The 12,426-nt window shown below is 44.9% G+C and overlaps 1 protein-coding gene across 11 annotated transcripts in view; it reads left to right on the plus strand.

The window, feature by feature from the left end:
- Positions 1-2,347, plus strand: part of dyrk1b (dual-specificity tyrosine-(Y)-phosphorylation regulated kinase 1B) — a 124,613-nt gene extending 122,266 nt beyond the window's left edge. For all 11 annotated transcript variants that reach the window (XM_061821061.1, XM_061821062.1, XM_061821063.1 and 8 more), the window contains one exon: positions 658-2,347. In XM_061821061.1, the coding sequence (XP_061677045.1) occupies positions 658-1,173 (516 nt within the window). In that variant the 3' untranslated portion in view covers positions 1,174-2,347. The remainder of the gene's footprint in view (positions 1-657) is intronic.
- Positions 2,348-12,426: the final 10,079 nt, after the last annotated feature.

Raw genomic sequence — 12,426 nt, forward strand, 5'->3', positions numbered from 1 at the left:
TCGTGAAGGAATCTTGGAGTGAAGTAACAGCTGAAAGGTAACACAAGTTGGTTGACTCCATGCCACACAGAAGCAGTTAAAAAAAGAAAACTGTGGTCATACAACTAAATTATAGTTTAGTTATTCAAAGGATTGGTAAATCCTAGAAACAAAAAAAGTTTGTACAATATAGTTTTGAGTTTGTAAAGTCAACAGCAGCAGCATTTTTTATAACACCCCCCTTTCAACAAATTGCCCAACTGCATATCCATAAGAGTGTGTACTGTATATCATGAATGCTGGGCCTTATTGGTTGTCTGAGAATCTGCTGCACCTCCTGGTAACTTGTTTGACATGTAGCAATAAAAAAAAAAATACTGAAAACGTATATTAATCTGGTTAGACACTGCTATTGTTGTTAACACTATTGTAATTCATAATTGGCGGGTTTGATTTTTTTTAAAAAAATATTATTTAATATATAGTGCTTTTTGTTGTTTTGTTTTTTGTATGAAAAGCCCTTCCAAAGTCAGATTGATAATTTGTTTCGGAGTTAAGACTTTCAACATGAAAATGACCAACCTATGCAATGATATTTTTGCCTCCCATCTTCACAATTAGAACTTCTACCTGCATGTGTGTTTCTCATTCTTCTGTTTGCACCCTCGCTCCTCTCAGGCTCCATCCCAGCAGCAGATGAGGATGTGGCCAGGCAGTGATGGTGGAGGTGGGGGTCAGGACCCAGCGTACACCCAGTTGCTGCTCCACAAGCCGGCTGCCTCCCAACAACACCAGCGCCACTTCCTGGACCAGCCCCACCATCCCCACCCAACCTACTCCCACCACGGGAATGGCGGGCGCGGCCTGCGACAGGGTGGACAGACGGGCATCAGTGGAGGAAGGGGCCAGCAGGGACCCTCGCCCCAGATGAGTGACAGCATGGATGTGGGCGTGTCCCTAGGGCTGCACCACCTGGGGGCGGTGTCTTCCATGGAGGCGTCTCAGTTCGGCTCCGCCTCCCTACCCCTCGCTCTGCCGATGGGACTGTCTGCCTTCCGGACTCGGACGGCCCCCGGCGCACCCGGGCCGCAAGCACCGCCCCCTGAAGACTACTACCCTGCCTCCAACAACAATAACCCCGCAACAGGGGGCAGAGGGAGGCCAGACTCAGACGAGGGGCCGGCCAACTCTTGATAAAACCTGAACCATGCCCTAAAGCCATACAATTTTAACTACAACTACGACAACTACACATAAACAGCCGGAGTTCAGAGACAAAGACTAGAACTTTGTGCTGAAGGAGACAGTCTGTACTGCATGAGAGGAGGAGGATGCTGGGAAAACTCTCCTTTTCATCCTGTTTTACTTTTTTGTCTTTTGTTGCGACTTTCATTTGAACTTGAATGATTGTGACAAGTTTGTTTTCATTAATATTATTGTTGTTGTTTAATATTATTTGATTTTTGTTTTGGTTTTTTTCTGTGGTTTGGGGAGTTGTGTGTTCTATTGGTGTTTTGAGCCTGGAGAGCAGGGAGGAGGATGAAGAGGTTATAGAGGCCCCTTGCTTTTCTATTTCACTCCATTTGGAGGCAGAAAGTGGAAGGGGAGCACACTTTTCATGTTTACAAATTACAACAGTATGTTGTCATTTACAGCGTTTCGAGGAACGGTCACCCCATGCGCACGTACCCACACACACTCATGCATCTCTTTTCAACAGGAGAGAGATCATGTGTGATTCAGGACTCTTGTATTTTCTCTCCTGAATGTTATGTGTTTTTTGGGTTATTTTGTTTGTTTTTGTCCTGCCTCTGTCACCCAATTGTGATCGGTCTGTAGAGGCAGGTGGAGGGAAGAGAAGGTCACAGAATACTGATGCCTTCTTGGCACTCACAGGTTTCGTCTCCTCATCCTCTCGTCCTCCTCCTGTCGTTTCTTCTCCAGACAGCTCCTTCTCTCTGTGCTGCTAATCATCAAGACAACTGGTCCGGATTGCTGCTAAAGATCCAACACAGATCAATAAAGAATTAAAAAGAATAGAAACAAAGTTTAAAAAAATAAACTTTTTAACCCTTCTGCTTAAGAGAAAAAGATAAAGTAAGAACCACTGCATCTTAATGTATTTATTACTATTTAACAAGAAAAAAAACAAACTGAAAGTAACCCTTTTTCTGCTCTTTGTTTGGTTGCCTTCTTTCTGCAGGTGAGGTCTGATTGACTATTGTAACAGTGACAGTGACTGGTGACATGGGAATGTCACTAGTTGTGGGGGATGGGTGGTTCGGGAGGGTTTGGGGCAAAATAAAGTTGGATATATAATAAGAATAAAGAGTATACTTTTGCACACCAAAGTCAAACAAAAATCAGATCTCCACTTTTATTCCTACTAACCTGATTTATGACCATCTTGTCAGGACAAAGATTGTTTACTTATGTGACTTAGAATCGGGAGGATGTACCAATAATATGCAGACCTCCAGGATGGCACGGTGTATGACTGGTTAGCGCATCTGAATTACACTTCTGAAGTCCTGGGTTGAAATCTGGCCTTCTCTTTGGCATTTAAGACATGAATCATGAGCATTGAATGAATAGCTCATCTCCCTCACAGTTCAGAGGTTGTGAATTTGTATCTGGGCTCTGGCCTTACTGAGTTGAGTTTGCATGTTCTCTCTATGCCAACAGGGTTTTCTTCACCTTCCCAAAATGTTTATTGTAGGTTAATTAAAGAATAAATTGTCCGTAGGTGTGGCTGTGAGTGTAAATGGTGCTTCGTCTGTGTGCCCTGCCATTGGCTGGTGCCCAGTTCAGCTGTAGTCCAAAGTCATTGAAGATAGGTACCCGCGATGCAAGTGGTACAGAAAATGGATAGATGGATGGATGAATGAACGCAGACCTCTTGCGGTAAATGAACACTTCTACTTCATCCAGCCGCATCCAAGTTATGATCTATGAACTGTTTGGCAAATAGGAAGGTGTTCATGAGCTGATGGGGCAACCAAAAGTAGCCTGAGTTCATATTTGATATGGGATTTTTCACATTATGCAAATAACTACAGTGAAGAAAATGAGTATTTGAAGACTTTGTTATATTGCAAGTTCTCCCACTTAGAAATCATGGAGGGGTCTGAAATTTTCATCGTAGGTGCACGTCCACTCTGAGAGAGATAATCTAAAAAGAAGAATCCAGAAAGCACAATGTATGATTTTTTTTAATTATTTGTGTTATACAGCTGCAAATAAGTATTTGAAGACCTGCGAAAACCAAAGTTATTTGGTACAGTAGCCTGTGTTTGCAATTACAAAGGTCAAACGTTTCCTGAAGTTGTTAACCAGGTTTGCACACACTGCATGAGGGATTTTGGCCCACTCCTCCAGACATCTCAAGATCAGACAGGTTTCTGGGCTGTCCCTAAAAAACACGGAGTTTCAGCTCCTTCCATAGATTTTCTATTGGGTTTAGGTCTGGAGACTGGCGAGGCCACACCAGAACCTTGATATGCTTCTTACAGAGCTACTCCTTGGTTTTCCTGTCTGTGTACTTCGGATAATTTTTATGTTGAAAGACCAGCCACAACCCATCTTCAATGCTCTGACTGAGTGAAACAGATTCTTCTTCTTTTCCTTTCGGCTTGTCCCGTTAGGGGTCGCCTTAGCGTGTCATCTTTTTCCATCTTAGCCTACCGCCTGCCTCTTCCTCTCTCACCCCAACTGCCCTCATGTCTTCCCTCACTACATCCATAAACCTTCTATTTGGTCTTCCTCTCGCTCTTTTTGCCTGGCAGCTCCATCCTCAGCACCCTTCCACCAATATACTCACTCTCTCACTTCTGAACATGTCCAAACCATCGAAGTCTGCTCTCTCGAATCTTGTCTCCAAAACATCCAACTTTGGCTCTCCCTCTAATGATCTCATTTCTAATCCTATCCGACCTGCTCACTCCGAGCGAGAACCTCAACATCTTCATTTCTGTTACCTCCAGTTCTGCTTCGTGTTGTTTCTTCAGTGCCACCGTCTCTAATCCGTACATCATGGCCGGCCTCACCACTGTTTTGTAAACTTTGCTCTTCATCCTAGCAGAGACTCTTCAGTCACATAACACACCAGACACCTTCCACAAGCTTTTCCAACCTGCTTGGACCCATTTCTTCACTTCCTTACCACACTCACCATCGCTCTGGATTGTTGACCCTAAATATTTGAAGTCCTCCACCCTCGCTATCTCTTCTCCCTGTAGCCTCACTCTTCCTCCTCCACCTTTCTCAGTCACGTACATATATTCGGTTTTACTTAGGCTAATCTTCATTCCCCTCCTTTCCAGTGCATGTCTCTATCTTTCTAATTGTTCCTCTGCATGCTCCCTGCTTTCACTGCATATCACAATATCATCTGCGAACATCATGGTCCAAGGGCTTCCAGTCTAACCTCATCTGTCAGCCTATCCATTACCACTGCAAACAGGAAGGGGCTCAGAGCTGATCCCTGATGCAGTCCCACCTCCACCTTAAATTCTTCTGAGACACGTACAGCACATCTCACCGTTGTTCTGCTGCCCTCATACATGTTCTGTACTATTTTAATTTATTCTCTGCCACACCAGACTTACGCATGCAGTACCACAGTTATTCTCTTGGTACTCTGTCATAGGCTTTCTCTAGATACACAAAGACACAATGTAGCTCCTTCTGACCTTCTCTGTACTTTTCCACGAGCATCCTCAAGGCAAATAATGCATCTGTGGTACTCTTTCTAGGCATGAAACCATACTGTTGCTCGCAGATACTCACTTCTGTCCTGAGTCTAGCCTCCACTACTCTTTCCCATAACTTCATTTTGTGGCTCATCAACTTTGTTCCTCTATAGTTCCCACAGCTCTGAACATCCCCTTTGTTCTTAAAAATGAGAACTAGAACACTTTTCCTCCATTCTTCAGGCATCTTTTCGCCCGCTAGTATTCTGTTGAATAAGTTGGTCAAAAACTCCACAGCCATCTCTCCAAATTGCTTCCATACCTCCACCGGTATATCATCAGGACCAACTGCCTTTCTATTTTTCATCCTTTGTAGTGCCTTTCTGACTTCCCCCTTACTAATCATTGCCATTCCCTGGTCCTTGCCTCTTCAACTCTTCCTTCATCAACTTCTCAAAGTATTCTTTCCATCTATTTAGCACACTCCTGGCACCTTCCAGAATTTCTCTTTCAACTCTAGGTCACATCCTACCTGTAGGGCATAGCCGCTAACCACATTATACATAACATCCTCAATTTCAAATTTTAGTCTCATCACTCGATCTGATACTCTTTTCACCTCCAAGACAATCTTAGCCAGCTCTTCTTTTAAAATAATCCCTACTCAATTTCTCTTCCCATCTACTCCATGGTAGAATAATTTAAACCCTGCTCCTTAAATTCTAGCCTTACTACCTTTTCACCTGCTCTCTTGGATGCACACTATATCAACCTTTCTCCTAATCATCATGTCAACCAACTCCTGATCTTTTCCTGTCATAATCCCAACATTCAAAGTCCCTACACTCAGTTGTAGGCTCTGTGCATTCCTCTTTTTCTTCTGACGACGGATCCTGTTTCCTCCTTTTCTTTGCCTTCGACCCACAGTAGCTGAATTTCCACCGATGCCCTGCAGGTTAGCAGTGCCTAGGGCGGGCGTTGTTAACCCGGGCCACGACCGATCCGGTATGGGATTTGAGGGAAACACATTGTTCCCCAAAATCCCACAATGCATGGCCGTGGTCATCCTCTCCCTAATACAGTGTAGTAGTCCTGTCCCATGTGCAGAAAAACACCCCCAAAGCATTATGATACCACCACCATGCTTCACAGTAGGGATGGCGTTCTTGGGATGGAACTCATCATTCTTCTTCCTCCAAACATGGTTTGCGGGATTATGACCAAAAAGTTCAATTTTGGTCTCATCTGACCACAAAACTTTCTCCAGTGACTCCTCTGTATCATCCAAATGGTCATTGGCAATCTTAAGACGGGCCTTGACATGTGCTGGTTTGAGCAGGGGAACCTTCCATGCCATGCATGATTTAAAACCATGAGGTCTTAGTGTATTACCAACAGTCACCTTAGAAACGGTGGTCCCAGCTCTTTTCAGGTCGTTGACCAAGTCCTGTCGTGTAGTCCTGGGCTGATTCCTCACCTTTCTAATTATCATTGAGATCCCACAAAGTGATATCTTGCATGGGGCTCCACTCCGATTGAAATTGACCGTCATGTTTAGCTTCTTCCATTTTCTAATGATTGCTCCAACAGTGGACCTTTTTTCACCAAGCTGCTTGGCAATTTCTCCGTACCCCTTTGCAGCCTTGTGTAGTCGTACAATTTTGTCTCTGGTGTCTTTGGACACCTCTTTCGTCTTGGCCATGTCTTACTGATTCTGTGGGGTGGACAGGTGTATTTATGCAGCTAACGACTTCACGCAGGGGCATCTGATTCAGGATAATACATGGAGTGGAGGTGGACTTTTAAAGGCGGACTAACAAGTCTTTGAGGGTCAGAATTGTAGATGATAGGATAGATCAAATACTTACTTGCAACTGTATCACACAAATAATTTGTTAAAAAAATCATACGTAGTGATTTCTGGATTGTTCTTTTTAGATTATCTCTCTCACAGTGGACATACACCTACGATAAAAATTTCAGACCCCTCCATGATTTCTAAGTGGAAGAACTTGCAATATAGCAGGGTGTTCAAATACTTATTTTCTTCACTGTACAAAGGAATAACATTTATTACATGTAATAACTAAACAGAATGTGCAGTTTCTTTTTGGGGAGATTTCAGGAACTTGCAAGTTTTCACTTTTTTTTAAACTGTAATTGTCAGAGGAGGGACCAGGTCAGTGCTTTTGGGAGTCACAAGTCAAGTCCCCAAGTTGAGACAGGCAAGTACCAAATTAAGTCGCAAGTCCTGCACTTTAATTTTTGTGTCCTCTCAAGTCTTTTTTTAATCATATTTATATAAGCAATTAATTTATGTTACTACTTTACAGTGGTGACACGGTGGACCAGCTGTAGAGCGTTGGTCTCACAGTTCTGAGTACCGGGGTTCAAATCCCGGCCCCGCCTGTGGGGAGTTTGCATGTTCTTCCTGTGCCTGCGTGGGTTTTCTCTGGGCACTCCGGTTTCCTCCCACATCCCAAAAACATGCAACATTAATTGGACACTCTAAATTGACCCTAGGTGTGATTGTGAGTGTGGCTATTTGTCTCCATGTGTTGTGCGATTCGCTGGAAACCAGTTTTGGGTGTACCCTGCCTCCTGCCTAATGATAGCTGGGATAGGCTCCAGCACTTCTGCGACCCTTGTGAGGATAAGTGGCTAAGAAAATGGTTGGATGGATATTTTTAAATCCATATTCATTCTTCAAAATAAATGTGATGTTCGTCTAACTTTTGTAAGAGAAATCGAGTGCTCATTGGATTTATTTGCTGGCCCCAACAGATGGCGCTGGCAGAGCACTCTGCAGGCTCAAAATAATTGTCTTCTCTTTATTGAGAAGTAATCTATGAATAATATTTCATTATGAATCTCAATATCCATAATTATGAAAAACAACTGTTTTGTTTCATGTTATGCTTTATGTTTTCTTCCATAAAACATCATGTACCATTATAAACATTTTTCATAATCCAAAGGCTTTGCCAGAGTCAAGCACAATTTTTCTCACTCAGCAGCACCGACAGACTTCCAGCTGCCTCATGCGCATGTCTTGGCGGTGCCTGATCCCCAGCCGCCTCTTGCTCATGTACCAGTGGAAGCTGACACGCTGCAGCCTTTTGCTCATGCCTCCGCACTGACCGTACCCCTGCTGCCTCTTCCTCATGCCTCGGCTGTGCCTGAACCCCAGCCACCTCTTGCTCATGTCTCGGCGCCGCCTAACTGACTCCCAGCCGCCTCATGCTCATATCTCGGTGGAACCTGACCCCCAGCCAACTCTGACTCATCTCACAGTGGCGCCTGATCCCCAGCCACCTCCCGGTCCTGTACCTGCAGCAGATGACCCCCAGTCACCTCTTGCTCTTGTCGCGGTGGCACCTGACCCCCTGCTGGCCCTTGCTCATGACTCGATGGCGACCACGCCCCTGGCACTTCTTACCCACACCTCTGTGGTGCCCCAGCTGCCTCTCGCCCATGCCTTGGTGGTACCTGAGCTACACCCGCCTCTTGCCCCCGCTCGGCGGTCCTCGACCAGCATTCGCTGACGATCAATCACACCTTGGTGGTGCTGGACCACCAGCTGCCGCCTCTCAACCAAGCCTCAGCGGTGCTCGATCAGCGTCACCGGCCGCCATCTCCCAACCATGCCTTGGCAGGGCTTCATCCGCAGCTGTCACCTACTCCTGTTTGGTTCCTGCTTTGCCATTGGTTCTCTCCTCATGGACTTTCGCTTGAGTCACCCCGTAGGGACTGTGGTGGTTGCCATCCTAGCTGACCTCCTGAACTACTCAGCCAAGCTCCTCGCTTTGGGTGTCCTGGACGGCCACCAGACTGCCTGGGGTGGGGGTTGTGGGCTTTTCATGCTCGAGACGCCACTGCTCCCCATGTCGGGTGGTACTACAGCATATAGTGGACCAAACAGTTAGCTAGGTCAATATTCAAATCGGTCTCTCTATCCGATTCCGCTTATCCGCAGGACTAATTGGGAAATATTTTCGAAGAATCTACTTACAGAATATTCCGGGCACTTATGAGTTACAGACAATGGCTGTAGAGAGCAGATCAGAAATGCGAAGGTACAGAGAAAGCACATATCCTTTATCTTGTCAGAAGGGCGGACTATGGGTGGTATCAAACCTGTGGCGTGAGTTCAGGGCTTTCCACTTAAACAAAGGGTTTCTGTCTCAACCGGTTCTAGCTGGCAATGGATTATGTACTATACAGTTCATCAAGGTTAGCCTACGTGCAGAGATGCGCTCAAGGACACATCTGGCTAGAGCTGAGGACATGAGGAAATTATGTAGTCATGACTAAATATGGGCATTAGACATACTTCAATCCCCCTTTCGGACTCGAAAGAGTGCGACACTTGAAATGAACAAAATTTAAAAAAGGTGCCAGCGTCGTCATCGTCCAGAGAGGGTGGTGCATCGGGCATGGGGCCTTTTCCTCTGGGATGAGTCGAGCTGGGGCGCAGTCAGCTTCCTTGTCGAATGAAGTCATCAACGGGTGCCACCCGGCACTGGAGAAGACGTGGTTTTCGAGTGGTGTCAGGTGGAGGGATCGCTGAACCTGAGACTGATCTGGTGGGTCGTGTAGACGAGATGTAGAACCATGTGTCCCCCTTTCCTGCAGGACGTACTGCTGTGATCGTCTGCTCCGTGAGCTGAAAGGGACCTGTACACCTAGGCTAAGACTATTTATGTTTAGTTACTTTTAACCACACAGATTCACAAGTATTCATTTTGAAGGGAGCATCTGGTTGTGAATGTAGTGATTAACCAAATGTTTTTACACTCTGCTTGCTGTTTCAGATTTGCAGGGATATGGCTCTGGCCATTGTGAAAAGGAATCTACTATGACTAGGATATACCGGTAACCTGACACTGTTTTAATCATGTCAGTGAAATCCTATTGAAGTTACATGACCAGGGGCATCCACGTAAGGATCGTGAACTCCCTGTGGTGGTTTCGTTGTAGCTACACTGTTATACCTACTGCAAACGCTGCAGTCCTGCAATTCACCTTTAACAATTTGTCTCATGAAAGGATGCCACCAGGAGTTGAGTCGTCTCATTGTTTCATCCACACCTACATGGCATGTTCCATGGGCTTCAGCAATTAGATTTTTCAATTGTGTCCGAGATGGAATGCACTTACCCTCTTTTCGCCATATGCCATCCTCATCTTTGACACCCCCTTTCGACTTCCACAGACTCTTTTCTTCTGGACTTACTTTTTTCTGCCAAAACTTACTGTCACCTCTTGTTGATATTGTCACTCACTTACAGTTAGTTGGAGTGTTGGTCGGTACCACGCAAACTTTTTTAGTGCTCAATCTGCTGATTTGTTTCCTGCTGATACAAAATCATTAGTTCAAGAGTGACCTTTGCATTTTTAGGACTGCCACCGTTGTCGGGAGCATTAAAGCATCTTGCAATTCGAGAATCTCATCCTAATGTTTAATTGGTGTACCGGTTGCAGTTTGGAAATCGTTTTGCTGCCATTCTTTTCATGCAACATGAACTGTCATGTGTGCATACGCCGAATCTGTGTAAATGTTAACTGACTGATTTTTTGCCAACTTGTGAGCTGCTGTTAATGCCAAAATTTCTGCTCTTTGTGCTGACTGGGAGCCTGGACTTCTTATAAACCTGTGTCTGTGGGTTGGGTTACTGCAAATCCAGATTTAAGGTAAGGCCATCGTTGCCTTTGAAGCAACATCCGTCTGTGAAAAGAATCAAGTCCGGGTTGTCAAGAGGTGTCTCGTAGAGTCCAGTGTGGAGAGACAAACTTGTCGACTTCCTCATTCCCCTTTCTGATAAAGAGCAGCAGAAACACTGCTGATCTTTTCAGAGACGTCAAGATAGAACATGCGACTGTAATCAAGAATCGCAAGAGCTGCGGCAGTGGAAAGATGTTGTCTCAAGGAGATGAAGGAAGTATCTGCTTCCGTGGTCCAACAAAGAGTCTTAGAAAGATTGCGCATACCTTGTTCATTGACCATCCGTCGGTGCAGGTGAGTGAGTACAGCAAAGTTTGGAACATGATGCCTGGAGTAGTTGCAATCTGGAGTTTGTAGTTGGAACACTTCAGTCCAACAGAGGCCAAATGAGAAAGCAAAGACCTAGTGGCTTCGAGACAAGAAGTTTCAGATGGAGCCCCCAGCAAGAGGTCATCCACATACTGCACCAGGAGAACCCCATGAGGCAATTCAAGCAGAGACAACAACTGATGAAGACAGTTATTAAAGAGTCCAGGTGAAAGTACAAAGCCTTGAGGTTGGCGATTCTAGGAATACCAAACACCATTCCAATTGAAAGCAAAAAATTGCTTCATTGAAGGGTAAAACAAAACAAAGCATTAGCCAAGTCAATGCAAGTGAAATGAGTGTGGTCTGATGTAATTTGGGACAATGCCGAGTGCGGGTTCGGGATGGGCAAACTGAGGGTTAACACGGCCGCATTAATTGCTCGTAGGTCATGGACCATGCGAAACTTTCCAGTGTTCTTCTTTTCAACAGGCAAGATGGGGGTGTTAAAATCAGAGGCAGGAATTTCACACAACACTCCTGCTTTGAGCAAGCCGTCAACTGTTTCCGAAATGCCAATCATCCCAGCCTCTTTTACAGAGTATTGGGGAACATATATTGGTCCTGGTTTCATCTAAAACACAACAGGTGATACGTTGCAGAGACCAACATCAGATGAATCCATGGACCACAGCGATGTGAGAAGAGAATAATGAAGTTGACCAGCAAAATCGCGATCAGTTGTTTCACGTCGATGGTGCCTATCCAGAACCTGGAGCTCCAAAAAAGAAGTGGGTAAAAATGTGTTAGACTGAATCCAATTAGCATCAAGTGACAGGGAATAGAGCAATACAGAGTGAAATGCATTTTGCCAATCAGTGGCCTGTGTGCATGCCAGGACAAATGGACCGAGATCCTTCACTGTGTGCTGAGGCGAGACCATCGAAGAGACATGTGGGTGACAAGGAGGCATAGGAGGATCCGGGGAATCCGCCATCCTGTACCATTTGAGTTGTTCAGGAGTCAGGAACACTGAAAAGGCGACACCTGGTTTGCCTGCAAAGAAATCACCCATGTTCAATTCCCATATGTTGTTTTCAATTTCCTGAAATGCCTCACTATACATCACATCCCCTGATCTGTCATTGTACAGAGTGTAATGCATACAATACCGCTGGGTATCGTCATACCCTTCTTAGGACATTTTATTAAGGTCACTTAAATTTCTACAATTTATGTAATCTCTCAGCTGCATTACTATTATTATTATTTTATTTATTTATTTTAAAAAATGCTCAAGCCTCTTTATTTTACAGTCCTTTGATTTCGAATGAGAAATTCTAGTCTCTAGGATTCTCCGAAAAGAACGAGACAACCTCCCGGTCCAGAAAGTTTTGGACTGGCCCTCAACCTACTGGTCTGTCTGGCAGTCACGGGATTTGCAACCTTTTTGTGTTGGCACAACCTCCGAACACAGGGCTCGTCTCAACCCTTTCTAGAGTGGTACGCCCACACACTCTAAGGCTTTTCAACCTCTGCTCATAGGACTGTAATTGCGCATTTTCACTGTTCATTAGGGATATTCTTCTCAACTTAATTTTATAGTGTACACTTGGTCCTTTGATTTTGAATGAGGAATTCTACTCTCTAAGATTCTCCGAAAAGAAAGAGGCAACCTCTTGGTCCAGAAAGTTTTGGACTGGCCCTCAACCAATTGGTCTGTCT

This window comes from Syngnathoides biaculeatus, chromosome 5 (genome assembly GCF_019802595.1).
Source record: "Syngnathoides biaculeatus isolate LvHL_M chromosome 5, ASM1980259v1, whole genome shotgun sequence".
In the NCBI taxonomy this organism is placed as follows: domain Eukaryota; kingdom Metazoa; phylum Chordata; class Actinopteri; order Syngnathiformes; family Syngnathidae; genus Syngnathoides; species Syngnathoides biaculeatus.